Here is a 22462-nt window from a genome sequence, read left to right on the forward strand (position 1 = left end):
AAAGGGATTATCCTTAAAAAACAAAATTCTTTATACACAAAAATAATAGAGGTTGCCCAATCAATTTGAATTTTCGTTGTTTTATTTCAATTTAAAATCCGATTCCTCTAAATTGATCACCCTTTATAACAATAAAGAAACGCATTGTGAGATTTCATACATTCCGAATTAGGGATCCAGACGACATTGATTCTACATCAAGGCAATGTACCGGTTCATACACCATCCGACTTATTCACCAGATCTTACGCTGTGCAGCTTATAACTCTTTTCTAAAGTACACGATTTGAGTTCGTCGAAAGAGAAAAAGAAAGAAGCCGGAGGTTGAAGAGGATGACAGAAAAAGAAGTTGTCTGTAAAGTCGGTTTACTGACGATAGTTTAACGTGATAACGTCATAAGAAAATACTGATTGAATGGTTGCATTTTTCAAAAGAAAATTTTAATTTGATTTGTTTGATAGATATAACATAACATAACATAACATAACATAACATAACATAACATAACATAACATAACATAACATAACATAACATAACATAACATAACATAACATAACATAACATAACATAACATAGCGTAGCATAACATATCATAACATAACATATAACATAACATAACATGCTGTTCAAGCAAGGTAACGACGCATGAGCAAGATAACGACGCATTTTTTGGTGCGTGCAGCCGGCTACATAGAATTGTAAGACGTTATCACGTCAAAAAATAATAACTTTAAAACAACAGGTATTATTAACAAACTTGGTTTTATTTTAAATTCTTCAAGTAAATCAAATTAATAAAAATCAATAAGAAGGCATATGCAAATACAAATACGTGAATTTATATATGTACATATGCGCATATACATACATACACATATACGCTCACTTAAGTAGGAGAGAGCAAGATGTCGAACGTTGCCGTTCGTTTGCTTTGTTTGCTTTGTCGTTCGTTCCGCGCTTTCGCTTGCAGTTCATGCAATGCAATGAGCAAGGTAACGACAAATGAGCAAGGTAACACTAAATAGCAAGGTAACACTAATGAGCAAGGTAACACTAAATAGCAAGGTAACACTAAATAGCAAGGTAACACTAATGAACAAGGTAACACTAAATAGCAAGTTAACACTAAATAGCAAGGTAACACTAAATAGCAAGGTAACACTAATGAGCAAGGTAGCACTAATGAGCAAGGTAACTACATATGAGCAAGGTAACTACATATGAGCAAGGTAACACTAAAGAGCAAGGTAACACTAATGAGCAAGGTAACGACACATTTTTTGGTGCGTGCAGCCTGTTAAATCTAATTATAAGACGTTATCACGTCAAAAAATTCTCAATACTGTTTCGAACAATAAACGATTTGCATAGAGGGTAGTTGTGAAGGAAGGTAATAAGTTGTTAAAGGAGGCAAAAAAAAAAAAAAAGATATATACCTGTATGCTTTACGACGCCCAACTCGTTATTTAATAACCATCTCGTTTCTATAAAATATAAGTATATCTACGTAAATTGGAATAGAATCAACATTATTTGTTCCGGTTATCTTTTCCATCAAAACGAAAGCAATCAATCTGTGCGACCAAAAATTGCAATTTCTTATTTTTCTTTAATTAGCATTGCAAAAATGAAATGTGTGAATAAAATAACATTTTGCCAACGATAAGATAACCTAAATGCCCGACTGCCGAAGTAGCCCAGTAAGTGCGCTGGAATATTATTCGGTTGGTCATAGGTTCGATGCCTAATGTGGACTTAGAACTAAAGGAAAAAAGTGTTCGTAAGAGTGTTTGTTTTTGAAAGACAAAGGCGTAACTGTATTTTTCTGTTTGGAAAAAGTTTCAGAAACCAGCTGCCGTTCAAAAATGGCATCAAATTTCATGCACTGACTTCATGCTGTAGGAGAAACCCGGCCAAACATCTAACAAAAAATGTACATAAGCTCTAGGCATTTACATATATAAGTACAGTGGACGTCCAATGTTTTCGAATCATCAAACTATTCCTTGGTAAAATACAAACAACCAAAGGTTAATTTAAGCCAACTGTAGTTTAACTGCTAAAAATATGTATGTATGTATATAGGCATATACATATATGTAATAGTTTAGTTTGCTTGATTGACTTTGAATATGTAGTTTAAAGTATTTTTTCGTGCGGTCGGTTTTATTTCGTGTGGTTCAGAAGTGCAGTGACAAATCGAAAGCTTTTATCATTGGCAATTCAATTTAGGATTGAAGTTGGAGTCGCGGTTGTTCCCGAGTGAAATTGCGTTGATGGTTTTTCAGATTCCGCTGAAAGTGAGAATGAAGATGATGTGAGTTTCACTACTCATTGGCGATGCTGCAAACGAGGTAAAAACTGAGGAAGTAGTAAATTGTTTGAAGAAATGTGTCACCTGGGCAATATCAAACAATGTTGAGCTTTCCATACTTTTGGTACTGAGGGATTTGAAAGAAATGGCAGTGCAGAGAAGGTTGGAAAAGCAGATAATAATTTAATACTTTTTCTGTAAAAATAAAATAAAATGTTCGATCTAAATTTAAAACATTCGATTTAACGAATTTTTCGGGTTTACGAATTAGACGCCCAACAGATTCGTCAAGATGCGTTATATTCGACGTCCACTGTACTTATATACCTACATATAAATACTAACTTACATAACAAAACTACCGAAGAAGAACCTCAATACAGAGATAAGTTCTCTATTCTGTCGTATAAACACACAACCGTAAGTATGCACTTGGGTTAGTAAAAATAATAAATTGGATAAAAAAAGAGATATGAAATATTTTTTCATTAACAAACTACTTGTGTAAAATAGCTAAAAAAATTAATTAAACAGGGTATTGCATATATTATGTTGACGCAGCGAAAGAAAACTGATCAGTTCTCACCGATTTTTAAGACATCTAACACCTTTATTCTTATATTAGAGCTAACAATGATAGAAATGCGAAGTGGTTTGTAATTATAAACTTGTGCTCTAATTTTAGATTATTAAACCAAATTATATTATAATTGCAGTTTATTTCGGAACTCTTTTATTGGCGCTATTTCCCAACTGCTATGCCGCGAACGATGTTTGTGCTGGTTTAGAAGATGGCACACGCCTCCCTTCCAATCTTCAATGTGATAGTTTCATAATTTGTAAGGGTCAGCGAATTTTCTCGGTTGGTAGATGTCCTCGTGGATTGCATTTCAATCGTCGCCTTGCCGTTTGCGATTTAAAGCGGCGTGCTCGCTGTGATGGGGCTCTGGTACTGCCAAGCCTCGGCATAAGGTCGGAGACAAAGGAATGTTCCAGTGATTGTTGCGGCTGTTGTAATTGTTGCAACTCGAAACCCATTCCTTCAGCATGCTCTGATGTGCGTTTAGTTCCCGGCATATCATCTCCCCCTGGTGTACCATCAACCGGCCCTTCAGGTACAACTTGCAATAACAAAGGTGTATGTGATAATCAACCCGATGGTGCCATGTTCCCTGATCCTTCATCTAACGGCTATATAGTATGCCAGTGTGAGTGTGAAATTCCAATGCCCTGCCCCGAGGGTTTAACCTTCAATCCAGTACTGAAAGTTTGTGATTGGCCGAAAAACTCCACAGGAACACCAAGCACTAAATCTACAACATCAACTTCAGTTACGACTTCCACACCAAGTGATTCGTCCCCATTAGACACATCCTCAAGTCCAATTGTTACAACTCCTTCGGATACTTCCTCAACGTCAATTAACACTACTCCATTGGAAAATACATCAACGCCAATTGGGTCATCTAGTCCAGGTACATCTTCAACACCTACTGACTCAACCACCTTACCAACGCGTTCAACGCCAAGTAGCCCAGCCACAGGTCCATCAGGTACTACTTGCAATAACAAAGGTGTATGTGATAATCAACCCGATGGTGCCATGTTCCCTGATCCTTCATCTAACGGTTATATAGTATGCCAGTGTGAGTGTGAAATTCCAATGCCCTGCCCCGAGGGTTTAACCTTCAATCCAGTACTGAAAGTTTGTGATTGGCCGAAAAACTCCACAGGAACACCAAGCACTAAATCTACAACATCAACTTCAGTTACGACTTCCACACCAAGTGATTCGTCCCCATTAGACACATCCTCAAGTCCAATTGTTACAACTCCTTCGGATACTTCCTCAACGTCAATTAACACTACTCCATTGGAAAATACATCAACGCCAATTGGGTCATCTAGTCCAGGTACATCTTCAACACCTACTGACTCAACCACCTTACCAACGCGTTCAACGCCAAGTAGCCCAGCCACAGGTCCATCAGGTACTACTTGCAATAACAAAGGTGTATGTGATAATCAACCCGATGGTGCCATGTTCCCTGATCCTTCATCTAACGGTTATATAGTATGCCAGTGTGAGTGTGAAATTCCAATGCCCTGCCCCGAGGGTTTAACCTTCAATCCAGTACTGAAAGTTTGTGATTGGCCGAAAAGCTCCACAGGAACACGAAACACTATATCTACAAGATCAACCACCTTACGCACGCCTTCAACGCCACGTAGCCCAGCCACAGGTCCATCAGGTACAACTTGCAATAACAAAGGTGTATGTGATAATCAACCCGATGGTGCCATGTTCCCTGATCCTTCATCTAACGGCTATATAGTATGCCAGTGTGAGTGTGAAATTCCAATGCCCTGTCCCGAGGGTTTAACCTTCAATCCAGTACTGAAAGTTTGTGATTGGCCGAAAAGCTCCACAGGAACACCAAGCACTAAATCTACAACATCAACTTCAGTTACGACTTACACACCAAGTGATTCGTCCCCATTAGACACATCCTCAAGTCCAATTGTTACAACTCCTTCGGATACTTCCTCAACGTCAATTAGCACTACTCCATTGCAAACTACATCAACGCCAATTGGGTCATCTAGTCCAGGCACATCCTCAACACCTACTGATTCAACCACCATACCAACGCCTTCAACGCCAAGTGGCCTAGCCACAGGTCCATCAGGTACTACTTGCAATAACAAAGGTGTATGTGATAATCAACCCGATGGAGCCATGTTCCCTGATCCTTCATCTAACGGCTATATAGTATGCCAGTGTGAGTGTGAAATTCCAATGCCCTGCCCCGAGGGTTTAACGTTCAATCCAGTGCTGAAAGTTTGTGATTGGCCTCGCAACATTGCATCCACCGGCTCGTTGGGTACCGCCTGTAATAAAAAGGGTAAATGTGAGGGTCAGCAAGATGGCACTCTATTTGCAGATCCCGATTCAAGTGGCTATATAATTTGTGAACGCGAATGTGAGGTACCTAGGCCATGCCCAAATGGTTTAGCATTTAATCCAAATGTGATGGTATGTGACTGGCCTCAGGTGTATGTTTAAAATAAATAAAAATATATATATGTACATACCAATCTGCTGAATTAAGACTCACGTTGTTTTCAATCGGTTTATATTTGTAAGTCGAATTTTATTCTTGGTTGGGTTGTGTGATGCGGAAGGAATAAACTTCTGTCATTGAAAGCAAAGTTTTTGTAGTATATTCCATTTCTAGTTTAGACAATAAACTGAAATCGACAATGGCGTGACGTTGCAACAACTGGAGCTGCAAAGATCAGGCCTTTCCCAGCCTGAATATACGAATTCGACAACTTCACTAGGAAACATAAAGTAAATAGTTTACAAGAATAATAATCTGATTATATGTATAGGAAGTCGACTGGGACTAGTAAGATTCGCTAAATATAATATAGCTAGAATTTTTTTTGGTTTTTGAATTTTAAACGAGTACAGGAGAGTAAATGCAAGAATTGTATTGGAGTAAATTTAATTAGTAATGAACTACTTATACATAATTTTTACAGTAGAAATAGTGGCCAGTAAATCAGAACCAAGGCAATTACAACTGCCGTAGGGAAGATGTTATCATTGAGTTGCAAAAATAAAGATTGACATTTTGATAACTATAACAGATGCTGCGGCTATCTAAGCGATAAGGTTCGATAAGGTAATGTTTAACAATATAATGACTACATTACAGGTAGTATTTCCTCGTTGAATGCAACTAAAAGCAATTATGAGATTTAATTCCAATTAAACGTTGCTTTCGGCCTATATAAAGGGAATAGGTGTCTGTCGAGGCCCCAATAGAAGTTTATTTAGTGGCAGCAGAAGCAGCAGTAGCAAAGTTCATTTTGAGATTTTAAGGATGCTGAGAGGTTTGCTTCAGAGTTCCATTATTTTTGAGTTTTCTCTACTCAAGCATTAATTGGATTATCGGTATTACAGTTATAATTTTCGCGATTCTGGTGCTAGCCGCAGAAGCAGATTATGTGAGTGAAACGAGATGTACCAACACGATGATCGGTTATAGACTCCCTCATCTAATTGACTGTGCCAAATTTGTAATATGTACAAACACATCGTTTGGGCTTGCCCGAAATTGTCCGAATGGTCTGCATTTCAATGCAGATAATGCAGTATGCGATTATCCATCACAAGCCGGTTGCTCCAAGGAAAGATCTTCTGGGATAGCTAATTGCGAATGTGATTGTAGTCTGTGTTATCAAAGCTGTACTACAGAGACTCCAATCATTACACAGGCAGAGACAACATCGCCAGCAGCAACTTCAACTTCAACTGCTTGTAATCTGGGAACTTCAACATCACCAACACCCACTGATACTTCGCCAACGTCTATATATTGTTCTCCAACACCTACGCATGGCTCACCAACTACAACTGCAGCCTATTCAACTCCTACTGATGATTCAACCGCTTCTACAGAAGTCTTTTCAACACCTAACATTGGGTCACCGACTCCCAACCTTGACTCTTCAACACCTACGCATGGCTCACCAACTACAACTGCAGCCTATTCAACTCCTACTGATGGTTCGCCTTCCTCGACGGAAGGTTCGCCAACCGCCACCGGATACTCCTCAACACCTACAGGTGATTTAACAACCACAACAGAATGCTCTTCAACTCCTACCAGTGGTTCGCCAACCGCATCGGAAGAATCTCCAACTCCTACTGATGGCTCACCCACCCCCACGGAAGGTTCCTCAACACCAACTGATGATTCATCAGCCTCCACCGAAGACTCGTCAACGCCTACAAATCATTCACCAACTACAACTGAAGCCTGTGCAACAACAACTGATGATTCACCAACCCCTACGAATGGTTCACCCACCCCTACGGAAGGTTCTTCAACATCTACCAGTGGTTCCCCAAGCCCAACTGAAGCCTATCCAACTCCTACTGATGGCTCACCCACTCCCACGGAAGGCTCCTCAACACCAACTGATGATTCATCAGCCTCCACCGAAGACTCTTCAACGCCTACAAATCATTCACCAACTGCAACTGAAGCCTGTCCAACACCAACTGATGATTCACCAACCCCTACGAATGGTTCACCCACCCCTACGGAAGGTTCTTCAACATTGACCAGTGGTTCCCCAACCCCAACTGAAGCCTCTCCAGCTCCTACTGATGACTCACCCACCTCCACGGAAGGTTCTCCAACACCAACTGATGATTCATCAGCCTCTACCGAAGACTCTTCAACGCCTACAAATCATTCACCAACTGCAACTGAAACCTGTCCAACACCAACTGATGATTCATCAACCCCAACTGAAACCTCTCCAACTCCTACTGATGGCTCACCCACCCCCACGGAAGGTTCCTCAACACCAACTGATGATTCATCAGCCTCCACCGAAGACTCTTCAACGCCTACAAATCATTCACCAACTACAACTGAAGCCTGTCCAACAGCAACTGATGATTCACCAATCCCTACGAATGGTTCACCCACCCCTACGGAAGGTTCTTCAACATCTACCAGTGGTTCCCCAAGCCCAACTGAAGCCTATCCAACTCCTACTGATGGCTCACCCACTCCCACGGAAGGTTCCTCAACACCAACTGATGATTCATCAGCCTCCACCGAAGACTCGTCAACGCCTACAAATCATTCACCAACTACAACTGAAGCCTGTGCAACAACAACTGATGATTCACCAACCCCTACGAATGGTTCACCCAGCCCTACGGAAGGTTCTTCAACATTGACCAGTGGTTCACCAACCCCAACTGAAGCCTCTCCAGCTCCTACTGATGACTCACCCACCTCCACGGAAGGTTCTCCAACACCAACTGATGATTCATCAGCCTCCACCGGAGACTCTTCAACGCCTACAAATGATTCACCAACCCCAACTGAAGCCTCTCCAACCCCCACGAATGGTTCACCCACGTCTACGGAAGATTCTTCTACACCAACTGATGATTCTCCAACCCCTACGAATGGTTCACCCACCCCCACCGGAGACTATTCAACACCTACAGATAGTCCACCTACTATACCTGAACCTACAGGAGATATCCCTGACTGTGACCCGACATGTTGTAATCGGAAGGACGGTGTTACTATAGTTATGGAGCGTGATTGCCAAAAATTCATAGTTTGTGTAGGCGGAAAAGAAAATATATTTACTTGCTCAAATAACTTGCAATTCAATTCTTTGACCGGTGAATGTGACTATCCGGAAAACGTGAACTGTTCAACGCATCAATTGCCACCAAGTGGGCCCTCGGCTGGTCCTTCTGGAACTTATTGTGAAACAGGCGGCCGATGCGTGGGCCAACGTGATGGTACCTCCTTCGCTAACAAAACTGATGAGTGTAGCTCGGACTATGTCATTTGTCAATGTGAGTGCGAAGTGAAGCGCAGCTGCCCTTCTCAATTGATGTTCAACGTTAAGTTGGGTATTTGCGATTGGCCCACAAGTTTCGGTTGCTAAAAGCTTTAATACACATTTTTGAATTTGTAGAAGAATTGAATGGGTACTTTAAATATATGTATGTATATATAAAATAATCCTAAAATCAAAGGAAAATTTTCCATTTTGCTAGTAACTAACGAATATTGTCATATTGATTGTCAGAGAACGGGAGGATTGCTTGGATGATTGAACTTTGACCTTCTTAAAAGCCGAGCAAAACTACACCGAAGAAGATATTTTTATGTAGACATTCACTTATTTGAGTTACTCCACGTTAATTTATTCACTTTCAACTAACAGAGTATTGACATTTTTCCGACCACCAGAATAGTTAAAACGAAAATTTACAACATGCATTTTTTATCGTATTTTCTAGTAGTAATACCTATACAAACTCCCTAATAAGCGAATAAGCCTAAATTAGCTCGTCTTTAAATAACTTCCTTGCATTAAATGTTTATATGAATGTACTAGCAAACCCGGCCCGCTTCGCTGGGCACACTAAAATAGAATAGATATGGTTTAGAACAGAAAATTTATGGTTTTCATATTATTTATTTCTTTATTCTTTATTCAAGCGCTTTGGCATAAACAATATTTTTTGTTTTTCTATTTGTTTTTGAGTAAATATAAAATATAAATTGAAAATCAGGAAAAAAGAAGATTGTTTTTAAATTTCAAATCAACGCAAATGAATAACTAAGAAACAATCGTCTTTTTTCCTGATCATCCATGAATTTTTCGTTTCAATTTATATGTTTTATTAAGCATTGGAGCTTTTTTAACCATTATCCATTTATATTTTTCAAAAAAAAAAAACGAAAAAAAATGTTTTTCCACGAACACATAATTTCATTTGAACATTCGGATTTCACATTAAATTCTCAAATTTCGTAAGAAATTATTCACTGTTCCAAAATCCACTCCAAAAAAATTCACAAAAAAATTCACAAAAAGTTTTTACCCTTTGCACTTACGTCTTCTCCTTATGGCATCCAAATCAGAAAGAAATATTGACACATTGTAACTCACACTGTCAATTTGACAGTTCAGTTCCGCCCCAAGCGTTAAAAAAGTAAACGACATTATGGCAACCAAACTTTACTAAACCCATTTTCAATACTTACTTAACAATGTGTGTAAGTTTGGCATATATTTCGCGACCCTAGTCATCAATAGGTATGAAAATTACCCCGTATTAAAGCACTTATCAACAGCTTTCATTTGATACCCATATTGTACATACACATCCGAAGGTTACGCGGGTTCACGTTTTGACCTATATCTCGAGCCCTATCCACCAATAGGTATCCAAACTATACAGAAACCATCTTCAATACCTTCTTAACAATGTGTGTAAGTTTGGTTTAATTCGGTGCAAAGACACGGCCGGTTAGCGAACACACACAAAAAGTTGACTTTATTTTATATATAAGATGTATATCTTTTATCATACCGATACAGAAGTCTGGAACCTAGTCGAATGTCCAAAACTATCACTTGATCTGCAAAATCTCTAGTATACTTAAACTCTTTGAAAAATTGGTTCATGATTTTATTCTCTTCCAAATTTCAGATCTCATATCGCCCTATCAGCACGGCTTTATTAAGCGTAGATCTACTGTTACTAATTAAAGTTTATTTTTATTTATTATAAAGCTTATTCGAAAATTTTGTCTTAAAACAATTTGAAACAGGCCAACAATGCAATGTCATATTCACCGACTTTTATCCTACTTAAAGTTGCTGCCATCTCGGGTGGCTTTTGTTCTTAATCTCTGTCAATGATATTCGAGACGTTTTTGTGACATCACGTTGTCTGTTGTATACAGATCCTTTGAAGATTTAGAGCCGTATAGAGAACGTAGTCGACTGCGTAAGACTTCAAAAGACTTAACGTGATGTGTGTGATGATAACTCTTTGCCTCTTCATGCTGGTAAAGGTCAGCACTTTCGATTGCAAGTTGAGAACTACCACCCTCTTAAAAATATGTGAAAAGAAAGACTTGGGGGCCATATTTATATCGAAAATGTCGTTTTCTAAACCTATATTGCCAAGTCCAGACCTATGCTCGGCTTTGTAATAAGGAATTCAACGGAGTTCCAGGATCTTTCTACCCTGAAAAATTTGTATTTTTCTCTTGCTGGATCAAAACTCGAATATTGCAGCATTATCTGGGATCCATTCTACATGCGTTCATCTTTAAGAATTGAGGAGGTTCAGAAACGTTTCACTAGATTTGCCATTCATTTCCTTCGTTGGCCTTGTAGTTCGCCTGCATATAAAAGTAGATGCCTTTTGTAGGCATTGCCAACATTAGAAATGCAAAGAAAATTTTCATAGGTGATGTTTATAAGGGACATATCCACGAATCGTATCAAATGCCACTCCTTACTGAAGCTAATACTGCTTAATAGTCCTACTCGTAACATCAGACTCAGCAATAAGTTTCATTTACTTAAGACCTAAGAGCAATTTTAGTCGTAATGAACCACTTACCCGTTGTATAAGGCAGTCTAATTAATTTGGAAAAATTTAGATATATTCTCTAGCTAACGAGAGACTTTCAAGCCAAAACTTACTCTGGAGATACCCTTTTTGAATTGTGAGTAATACATCTCACCGTATTGTTTACCATAGATTATATTTAAGCTTCAGTATTAGTAATCTATTTGAGTTGTGCTTAATGAAGTGATGAAAAAATGAATAAATAAATAAATATTTTGCCATCAAGCCCATTTTTTTCAAAATTCAAAAGGACTTATACTTATTTCTTTTTCATAGAATTACATATTGGCTCGTTTGATGGAAGAACGTCATAAGTCGAAATTTGAAAAGTTCGGAAAACACGACATCAAGACACATTTGCATCTAAGGTGCAGTTAACAGATATCGCCCCACAACATAAAAGAAGAGCTGTAGGTTGTTTCTGCATAGGTATCTAATTTTTCTTAGTTTGTGAAACTTGCAGCAAATGGGCCATAATTACACATCAGATTTTGTTTTTGAATAACTTTTGGCTAAATAAAAGAAAAGGATTTTGAGTGATGGAATCTTTAGTTTGATCTCCACGTGGTCTATTGCTTGCCTGTTATAAGTTGCAGCTGTGTAATTCACAAATGTAAAATATGATTGACGTACGATGAAATTTGCAAAAATTATAAGTCTTCCAATAGGGTGATTAATTTTGCGCCACCTTGTTTATGCACATAAGCACGCGCATAGTGTACATATTCACACATGTTTACATAAAGCTACATAACATTATTTTGAGAACAAGTTCACGCAAGTAAAATTCACAGATTATATAAAATACAATTTTTATGGTACTCGTACGCTTTTGGGTTGGTTATGGATATTATACACATGTACATAAGCAAAAAATGTTGACTGAAGCAAATAGAAGTGCCCCGTTTTTAGGAAAGTGTGCGGCATTCTGCTACGGCAGGCCATTCGCAACGTCCATATCGCCGACTAAAGTGGTGTCCTTCTGGACAAAACAATGTCAAAGTTTGGTGGTGCACACAGAAAATAAACCGGCCACAGTCGCCTGGGTAAGGGAGCACGGTACCATCTGAACTTGTTGCGCAAATATCTTCTACGTTGCTGTAATCAGTATCGGCTTTTATAATTCCGGCAGCTAGGCTAGCTTCTTTAGAATAGTTTATCACTTTCCTTTTATTTGCTGGCATTTCTTGCTTATTGTCGAATGGCATAACGCATTGAGCCATCACCGGATCCTGGCATAGACCTCGTGTTGCATTGAAGTGCAACATGGGAGGACAAGTGCGGCGAAAAGGTCGCTGCAGTATGCACACATAGTATTGTGTGCAGGAGTCCGATTTAGGTAGAATTATACCAGTTAGCTGATTCCTGCAGATTGGGCCTGCACTCAGATCGGCAATTACTTCGTTTGGATTTTTCGGTTTCGGCAAAGAGGAACGAGTAATTAATCTTGTTGCAGGTACTGCATCCCTGATAAGTGACTTTTTACTGGAACAGGCAGCTTTCAGAGGATGTTCGCAAAGTCCTGTGCGGGCATTAAAATGATAAAAATTGCCGCAAGAGCTAGCAATGGCGTGGCCATCGACGCAAATAAAGAAACCTGTGCAAGAGCCCGCCATGGGTGCTGTGACTCCATTTCGATTACGGCATATTGCGAGAAAACTTTGATCAATCTGCTGCTGCGATGACAAAACAATAAGAAATTTACATACGAAGGCCTCAAATAGAAAATGCATTTGCACTTACATCGACCACCCGGCCCATACTGCATTTGTGCAAGAAAGCCAAACATAGTAAAAATTCAAGTAAACTCTTCATGTCTTTCTCCAAAGTCCAGTTTCCAAATAATATATGTATGTGTGTTGCTTTCCTTTGTGCGCTAGTTTATTTCACGATTTTTAGTATGCAAATAGAAACGTTTGATTGATCTGCGTAACAGTGTTTCCCATATTTATAAACTTTTTATTTGCTTATCAAAAGGGCGAAAACTGAAAATAGCATACTCATAATCATATTTTCATCTAAAATTGAGTTGCGAATACTGAATACTTGTTGGACCGCTATGGTATTCCTCATTAAAATTTTGATATGAATTCGCGATACATTACATATATGTATTTACACAAATATGTACCCACATATGAGCCAATATTCTCTTTTAGTATTTGTAGAATATGCCATTTTACGCCAATAATTGTCTAGGGAACCAAACTTAAACTGGGGCAGATGCAGGAGGTACAGGAACGAAAGAAATTCTGCTATGTTGATAACAAATGAGTAGCGCAAATGTGAATGTATGCACCTACATACGAGTACATACACGATGTCTACAAGTATTTTTACATTGGTAATTTAAAGCAATCACAATTGTTGGTTTTAATCTCACGGTAGCGATCTATAACTATTTGCAACCACACCTATATTCTTTATTACGTACGTGCGTACATACATACCCGTACTGTGGTTTGTATAACATCTCCACTAGGAAGTGGTACAAAAATATGTAGAAAATTGGCAGTTTAATGCTCAGTTGCCCCAATGAGATCGACAACATTCATCGCAAGTTTTCAGGCAATTCAGGCCTTCAAATCGGGTTATCAAAAATAATAATTATTAATAAATAATCATATTAATGCACTACTGGACACATACTTAACTGCAGATATATTTCAAACTCTTCTAACTGAACCATACTTCAAGAGAAGGATTGCAATTAGGAGGCTGACTGTATGGGAAAATGTGCAACCCAACGGTGAATGCTCGGCTTTTGACGTGATAACGTGTTATAATTCGATTTAACAGGCTGCACGCACGAAAAAATGTGTCGTTACCTTGCTCATTAGTGTTACCTTGCTCATGTGTCGTTAACTTGCTCATTGCCGTTACCTTGAATGAACTGCAAGCGAAAGCGCGGAACGAACAAAGCAAACGAACGGCAACGTTCGACATCTTGCTCTCTCCTACTTAAGTGAGCGTGTATATGTATATATATGCGCATATGTACATATATAAATTCACGTATTTGTACTTGCATATGCCTTCTTATTGATTATTATTAATTTGATTTACTTGAAGAATTTAAAATAAAACCAAGTTTGTTAATAATACCTGTTGTTTTAATGTTATTATTATTTTTTGACGTGATAACGTCTTATAATTCTATATAGCCGGCTGCACGCACCAAAAAATGCATCGTTATCTTGCTCATGCGTCGTTACCTTGCTTGAACAGCATGTTATGTTATTTTATGTTATGTTATGTTATGTTATGTTATGTTATGTTATGTTATGTTATGTTATGTTATGTTATGTTATGTTATGTTATGTTATGTTATGTTATGTTATGTTATGTTATGTTATGTTATGTTATGTTATGTTATGTTATGTTATGTTATGTTATGTTATGTTATGTTATGTTATGTTATGTTATGTTATGTTATGTTATGTTATGTTATGTTATGTTATGTTATGTTATGTTAAAGTATATTATGTTATGTTAATGTTAACTCATTCTCTATATCCATACAAAATATCTATCAAACAAATAAAATTAAAATTTTCTTTTGAAAAATGCAACCATTCAATCAGTATTTTCTTATGACGTTATCACGTTAAACTATCGTCAGTAAACCGACTTTACAGACAACCTCTTTTTTATGAAAAGGATGAAAAGGGGAGCAGTTTGAAGGGCAAAAAGAATATCCAAGATATTCATAACTCTTGCAGTGAACGAAATTTAATTTGGAGGATCTGAGATTGGCTCCCTTATAGGATATTGCAAGCAAAGACATCCTGTTGGAAAGATGGTACTTGGTAGAATTAATCAAAATAAACGAAATAGAGTAATGTAAAATAGTAAAAACATGCGGTTATGCGCGTCAGCGTGGAATATCGAACTGTAATTTAGTTATTTTTTTATCTCGCCTTATATGTAGTCGATACAATGCAAAAACGTCCGCTTGATTATATGATATTTTATTTTTATCATTTAAAACTGACTTTTTCCATAGAAATGGCACTGCCGGTACTTAACAGATAATTATAAATAACAATAAAATATTCCGGTACTTTTGAAAATGGTAATTATACGCCTCTTATCAGAAAAAAAGTTATAACTAAGCAATACAAAATCTCTTCAATTTAATGAAAGAAGAAGGACGTCATTTTGCTCAGTCCCAATCAAAACTGTTTTTTTTTTCTTTTTGACCTTGCATATGTTGGATGTTGGGGCATGAAACACCAAATGATAGAAAGTGTTTTTAACAGCGGAAAGAAAAATAGCGGCAGACAATGTCGAACCTCCGAGCGTATATCTGCAAGGAAAAAGTTCCTTATAAAAATTCATCTGCGTTCGGAGGCGGCAGAAAACCATTTGTAGAAAAACAACAGAGTACACACCACAAATAAGAGGAAGAAGAGCTCGGCCAGACAGCCAATAAAGGGCGTAAGCGCCAATTACACAAGATGGCAGCTATCTAACTCACAAGTGACTGACGTACGACGTCATTTGCAAAGATTATAAATCTTCCGATATATATATGTATATAATTGGCGCGTACACCCTTTTTGGGTGTTTGGCCGAGCTCCTCCTCCTATTTGTGAAGTGCGTCTTGGTGTTGTTCCACAAATGGAGGGACCTACAGTTTTAAGCCGATTCCGAACGGCTTTTTTCATGGCAGAAATACACTCGGAGGTTTGCCATTGCCTGCCGAGGGGCGACCGTTGTTAGAAAAATGTTTTTATTAATTTTGGTTTTTCACCGAGATTCGAACCTACGTTCTCTCTGTGAATTCCGAATGGTAGTCACGCACCAACCCATTCGGCTAAGACGGCCGCCCGATAGGGTGGTTAATTTTGCATGCCAGGTTTTATGGATTTTACTCCCACGTTCTTAAAATCATGATTCATGGCAATATCATGGCCTCTTTTGGTCATCATAGTAGTGTTCAGCGCTCAAAAATACATCGAAAACACCGCGCGCCATAAATGTACTTTTTTGTTACCTGGAAAAAATTTTGAAAGTATAGACTTTATTTAGTAAAGCTGTATACTCAGTTTTTCATTTTCTCCTCAATTTAATATCTTCAAGGTCCTTAAAGTAAAGCAAGAAGTTCAGGTATGTATTACAACATATACATACATACATACATACATATATACATTAAACATTTTTTTCTTCAAGATAATTCATTAATCTAGCGCATTCAGAGCGAAGCCAGATATTGGATGAGTCGGGTAGTTACTGGAGGTCAGACTCGAATGCTTGAGTGTGATACCGAGGCATGTAAACAAAACAATTGCCACACTTCGTATGAGTGTTTATCTAGAAAATAAAATTATTGTGATTGATATAACATAACTACATATTTATATACATGAATTTTCTGGCCCCGGACAATAACCAATGCGGAGTGGTTGGTGCCAGGTCGACGTTGCATCACAAATCAAAGAAGGAGATGGCAATGGATTGGCCATACGCTAAGGAAAAATGTCGACAATGTCGCTAAACAAGCGCTATGCTAGAATGCATTTCAACAAACTGGTGGAGGAATTGGCAGCCCACATACCACCTGGCGGCGCTCAACAGAAGCTGAAATGAAGTCTCTTGGATTATCCGTGAAACCAACTAAGATCCCTAGCACAAAACCAGGTTCGTTGGCGAAGAGGAATGGTTGACGCCCTACCTCCAAATAGGAGTTAAAGGATCGCATATACGAGTATATAAATCTATTAGAGAAGACATTTTGTTGCTAATATAAATTTTATTGCATGAAAAAAGTGACATTTTTTACTCAATATGCTAGAAATATAAAACTCACACTTTTAATAAGAGGATTAATAATATTGTATGCATGAATATGTCTTTGTATATGTGTATCAGCTCATTTGCAATAGCGATCGCAAGCCATTACTTCCGAGTTCCAGTAAAGATCGTTGGCACAGGTATGTACCGTAGCGAAGCCATCGCATTGAATGAATTTATGGCAGTCGTAAGGGTGGCGCACATAATCAACGCCAGGTGTACTACATAAGGCTAATAGGTTGGAGGATTCGGCTTCGTGAATGGGGCTCATTGGGGCAGGTACTAGATTTCCTTTGGGATATGATGGGGGCGTGGCTGCTGTTGGTATTGTATCGTATATGAATGGCGGTTCCGTCCAAATGTGCGCGGAAGTTTCACACAGGGTATTCTGTGGTGAATCGCAGCGCTCTAGTAATACATTCCAATACTGAAGTGGGGGGCAACGCATCGGCATGCAACTGTAGAATTTATTGCAGTCTGTAGCATCCCTCTTGAATACATTGTTTTCCGATGTTGGAAATGCACCGCTAGGTGTTGGATCAATCGGATAGGAAGGAGTGCCGGCGCATTTTGCGACAGTTGGAAAATCGCAGCGATAAGTCAGCGTGCTCCATTGAAGTTCATTTTGACACAACATGGAGTAGGCGTAACCATTTTTACAGCTATAGTACTTTCTGCAGTCGGTGGGGTAAGGCAACTGTATCGGATGCATTGGATCATCTATCAGTGGGCAGTCGGGATGCCGGAAAGGTTGCTCAAGCTGAACGTAGACAAAGATGAACAAATATTTTTTTATATTTTTATTACAAAGCAATTTTATAAACTTAAAACATCCAGGAACATTTTTATGGGATTAATTACACACCATTTCTTTTGAAGCCACAGCTGTCCATATCCATACACCAATGACTGTCAGGATCTGCAGATTTGTTTGCGGAAAATAGATGCTTCGAGCTGTTTTGAAATATCGAAAACCAGGGCCAGTTATGCAGTTAGAAAATGTGTGAGTAGTCATAAAATACTCGTAATTTTATGCTTGAAACTTACTCATTGTCATAGCCTTCCAATACGAACGTTGTAATTGCAACTGATAACTTTCTTGTTATCTTCTTCTTATTTATAGTTTTGTCTTGCATCGCAGAAAGGTTTAGTAGAATTGCTTGCACATACAAATACTTCAATGTCACTTAGGCATCGGAATGCAGAGTGATTTAACTGATAATCGAACAAGTTTACCTTGAACTCTTCGTACTCGTAAGTGCACAGCTAAGTTAGAAGGTAATGGGAAATGGAGGAATCGCATTGATAAATTAATTATTGCTTTAAGCTAAAAACTCAGTGAAATTTATCGCACTGGGGTATTTTAATTCCAAATAAAATTACTATTTTTATAGGACCTTTTTCAAATTAAAATTGGCTGTCCTTTTTGCATTTGGTTCAGCCTACTTAAACACCTACACGTGAACACAAAATGAAACGTAGGAAAGCCTCTAGTGAAGTTGGAATTCTACTAGTAAGTGAAACTGAAAGTAAACTGCTCATACTACCACATTCCTCTTTCGCTAGTTTCGTTCCGGCTTAATGTAGCTTTTATCAGAAAACTCTATGGCATTTCAAAGGAATTTTCGGGGAAAAAGTTAAAAAGGTTAAATGAACAAATGCACGTAGAGTACAAAAAGAACTAAACAAACATCGATCGTACCCCTGTTGGATTGTCGTTTTGGCAATGCTTTTACAAGATAACTTTATTAAATACTTCTGTTGTAATTCTATGACTAATTAAATACATCTACAAATGTGTATATGCTTTAATTTCTTGAGATATTCAGGTTGTACAATTCATAGTTGCGAAAACTTCGCCTCTTTGAAATGTTTTCATGATCTTTCGCCTAAAATTATACTAGAAAATCCAATCACTTAGTAAAAATTTGCACTAAATACCATTGCATTGTTCGTTTGTTTTATCTTGCGAAAGAGAGAAAAAAGTTTTTACGTACTATTAGGGTCATCCTGTATATATTGGCGTTGTGCAGAATTCTTAAGCAAGAAAACAAATGGTAAAAGACAACATATTGCAGAAAATAAGTACTAAAGTCGAGATACTTTATCGAAGATTTGTTCTTCTGATTTGATTTGATACATATTTAAAAATTATTTAGTTACTTTTAACTTATTTATATTACAATGGACACCCTAGGTGGCGTTTATATTTGTGTATTTGAGATAGGAAGTGATCAAGTGTTGCCTGTTTGATCTAATTGTTGGCAAATGGGGATATTAGCCGAATAAAAAATTAGCATAATGCTACATCTATTTCTTTTTGATTGGCGTTGTAACCGTCTAAGCGATTTCGCCTAGTAGTCGTACTAACCGATGTTAAATAGAAAAACAAGTACAGTCAAGTTCTTTCCACTTGGCTTATCTAATGCATATTGGAGGAGGTTCCCCTCCTTTCTCTCTCAAGACTAGCAAGTACCACATTAAATTCTTTCCTCGCTGTTTTACCCTCATTTTACAACACAATCTATTCAGCCAAGCAACTGGATTTTTATTGTAGATCTGATATAACTCATCAACGGGTGTAGTCAACGCGCAAAGACCCATACATATTTAACCGAATATTTATCCCCAATACTACCCTCCGCGGCCGCCTTAACCGAATGGGTTGGTGCGTGACTACCGTTCGGAAGTGTGTACCAAAATAGTAGAAACAGTATTTTCTAATAGCCGTCGCCTCTCGGTAGGCCATGGCAAACCTCCGAGTAAATTTCTGTCATGAAAAAGCTCCTCTTCCGTTCGGAGTCACCTCAAAACTGTAGACCCAGAGACCATTTGTGGATAACATCAAGACGCCCAACTCAAATAGGAGGTGGAGCTCGGCCAAACACCCAAAAAGGCAGTAAGCGCCAATTATATACATACTAGCAAACCCGGCCCCCTTCGCTGGGCACACTAAAATAGAATAGATATGGTTTAGAACAGAAAATATATGATTTTCATATTATTTATTTCTTTATTCTTTATTCAAGCGCTTTGGCATAAACAATATTTTTTTTCTATTTGTTTTTGAGTAAATATAAAATATAAATTTCAAATCAACGCAAATGAATAACTAAGAAACAATCGTCTTTTTTCCTGATCATCCATGAATTTTTCGTTTCAATTTATATGTTTTATTAAGCATTGGAGCTTTTTTAACCATTATCCACCTATATTTTTCAAAAAAAAAACGAAAAAAAATTTTTTTCCACGAACACATAATTTCATTTGAACATTCGGATTTCACATTAAATTCTCAAATTTCGTAAGAAATTATTCACTGTTCCAAAATCCACTCCGAAAAAATTCACAAAAAATGTTTACACTTTGCACTTACGTCTTCTCCTTATGGCATCCAAATCAGAAAGAAATATTGACACATTGTAACTCACACTGTCAATTTGACAGTTCAGTTCCGCCCCAAGCGTTAAAAAAGTAAACGACATTATGGCTGGTTCATAAGAACGCTGTACGCGTTGCCAGTGTTCCGAATTACAACCAAACTTTACGAAACCCATTTTCAATACTTACTTAACAATGTGTGTAAGTTTGGCATATATTTCGAGACCCTAGTCATCAATAGGTATGAAAATTACCCCGTATTAAAGCACTTATCCACAGCTTTCATTTGATATCCATATTGTACAAACACATTCTGGTCCACGTTTTGGTCTCTATCTCGAGACCCTAGTCACGGAGCGGATGGAAATACTCTGAACTAAAGCATTCACCAACAGCTTCCATTTGATACCCATATTGTACATACACATCCGAAGGTTACCCGAGTCCACGTTTTGACCTATATCTAGAGACCCTATCTACCAATAGGTATCCAAACTATACGGAAACCATCTTCAATACCTCCTTAACAATGTGTGTAAGTTTGGTTTAATTCGGTACAAAAACACGGCGGGTCCACGTTTTGGCATATATTTCCAGACCCTAGTCATCAAAAGGTATGAAAATTACCCCGTATTACAGCTTTCATTTGATACCCATATTGCACATACACAACCAAAGGTTACCCGGGTCCACGTTTTGACCTATATCTCGAGACCCTAGTCACGGAGCGGCATGAAAAATACTCTGTACTAAAGCATTCACCAACAGCTTCAATTTGATATCCATATTGTACAAACACATTCTAGGGTCCACGTTTTGGTCTCTATCTCGAGACCCTAGTCATGGAGCGGCATGAAAATTACTCTGGACTAAAGCATTCACCAACAGCTTCCATTTGATACCCAAATTGTACATACACATCCGAAGGTTACCCGGGTCCACGGTTTGACCTATATCTCGAGCCCTATTTCCAAAATAAAATATAATCCATGCTACTCGTGGATGATATAGCTTTCGAATGGTGAAAGAATTTTTAAAATCGGTCCAGTAGTTTTTGAGCCTATTCATTACAAACAAACAAAGTTTTCCTCTTTATAATATTAGTATAGATATAGATAAATACATAAGTACATATATATTACATTGCAAAGGCCGTCTCATTCAATGCTGCTATCACCCAAACGTTTGTGCCATTCAATAGTCCGGCGTGATGAGAGACTTATAAAATGCTAATTTTGGTGTGGAGGATTTTACTGCTCAGTTACCTACTCGATACCAAGTAGCGCTCGTTGGTAAAAGAGATCCTACATTTGGTTTCAGAGCTGACATTATTAACAATATTTAAGCTGGGTAGTCGAATGGATCCAGAGAACAGTGTTGGAATTATCAGGTGTGTCTTAAAGTTAAAGCAGCTCATTGACGGTAGGGTTTCGACTTTCACGCAAAACGCTTGATAGATTATTCTTCTTCTTAGAGGACTGATTCCGTGAAATTTATGTAGATCGAACTACCACTGACGACTATTTTAATTAATAATAATTGCTAGATTGCTAGCCTCGGGTAGTTTGGGGCGTTCGAAGGAGTTGCAAAGGTTAACAAATTCGGTGGGTATCCTTACCAGGCATCGCCCATTAGGTATCCATGCGGTGAGACTTGGGATTGATTCAAGTCCTTTCTGCAGAAGCTACTCTAACATCAGTATCGAAGAAGCGCGCTCCCAAGTATCGCATTATGTTTTTAATTCCCGTTTTCAGGTTCAAAACTTTATTTTAACTAAATAAAACTATTTTGTCAATGTAAAATACGCCTCAGAATAATTCATTCATAATTGAATAAGAGGAAAACAAAAATCAGTGTCAAGTGCACGTTAAGGTGTGGCCACCATATTGACACCCAATCACATATACATATGCACATGTACAGTTTATCTTCTTCAGAAAAACTGGAAAGTTAGAAATCAATTAAGAAACACCT

The 22462-nt window shown here is 38.0% G+C and overlaps 3 protein-coding genes across 3 annotated transcripts; 1 reads left to right on the top strand and 2 right to left on the bottom strand.

Moving 5' to 3' along the window:
• Positions 1 to 2949: 2949 nt before the first annotated feature.
• On the top strand, positions 2950 to 8817 carry LOC129242215 (mucin-2-like). Its single transcript, XM_054878769.1, has 3 exons — positions 2950 to 2968; positions 3033 to 5327; positions 6290 to 8817. The coding sequence occupies exons 1-3, from the start codon at positions 2950 to 2952 to the stop codon at positions 8815 to 8817; spliced, it is 4842 nt and encodes a 1613-aa protein (XP_054734744.1).
• A 3066-nt stretch (positions 8818 to 11883) lies between these two features.
• Positions 11884 to 13385, bottom strand: LOC129241782 (probable chitinase 10). Its single transcript, XM_054878291.1, has 3 exons — positions 13348 to 13385; positions 13052 to 13293; positions 11884 to 12984 (listed from the first exon to the last, which is right to left on the bottom strand). Exons 2-3 carry the CDS (start codon positions 13121 to 13123, stop codon positions 12217 to 12219), a joined length of 840 nt encoding a protein of 279 aa, XP_054734266.1. The 5' UTR covers positions 13124 to 13293; positions 13348 to 13385; the 3' UTR covers positions 11884 to 12216.
• Positions 13386 to 17186: 3801 nt separating this feature from the next.
• LOC129240392 (peritrophin-1-like) lies at positions 17187 to 18235 on the bottom strand. Its single transcript, XM_054876159.1, has 3 exons — positions 18155 to 18235; positions 17973 to 18061; positions 17187 to 17867 (listed from the first exon to the last, which is right to left on the bottom strand). The coding sequence occupies exons 1-3, from the start codon at positions 18162 to 18164 to the stop codon at positions 17187 to 17189; spliced, it is 780 nt and encodes a 259-aa protein (XP_054732134.1). The 5' UTR covers positions 18165 to 18235.
• Positions 18236 to 22462: the final 4227 nt, after the last annotated feature.

Source organism: Anastrepha obliqua, chromosome 3 (assembly GCF_027943255.1).
Source record: "Anastrepha obliqua isolate idAnaObli1 chromosome 3, idAnaObli1_1.0, whole genome shotgun sequence".
NCBI classification, from domain to species: Eukaryota; Metazoa; Arthropoda; class Insecta; order Diptera; family Tephritidae; genus Anastrepha; species Anastrepha obliqua.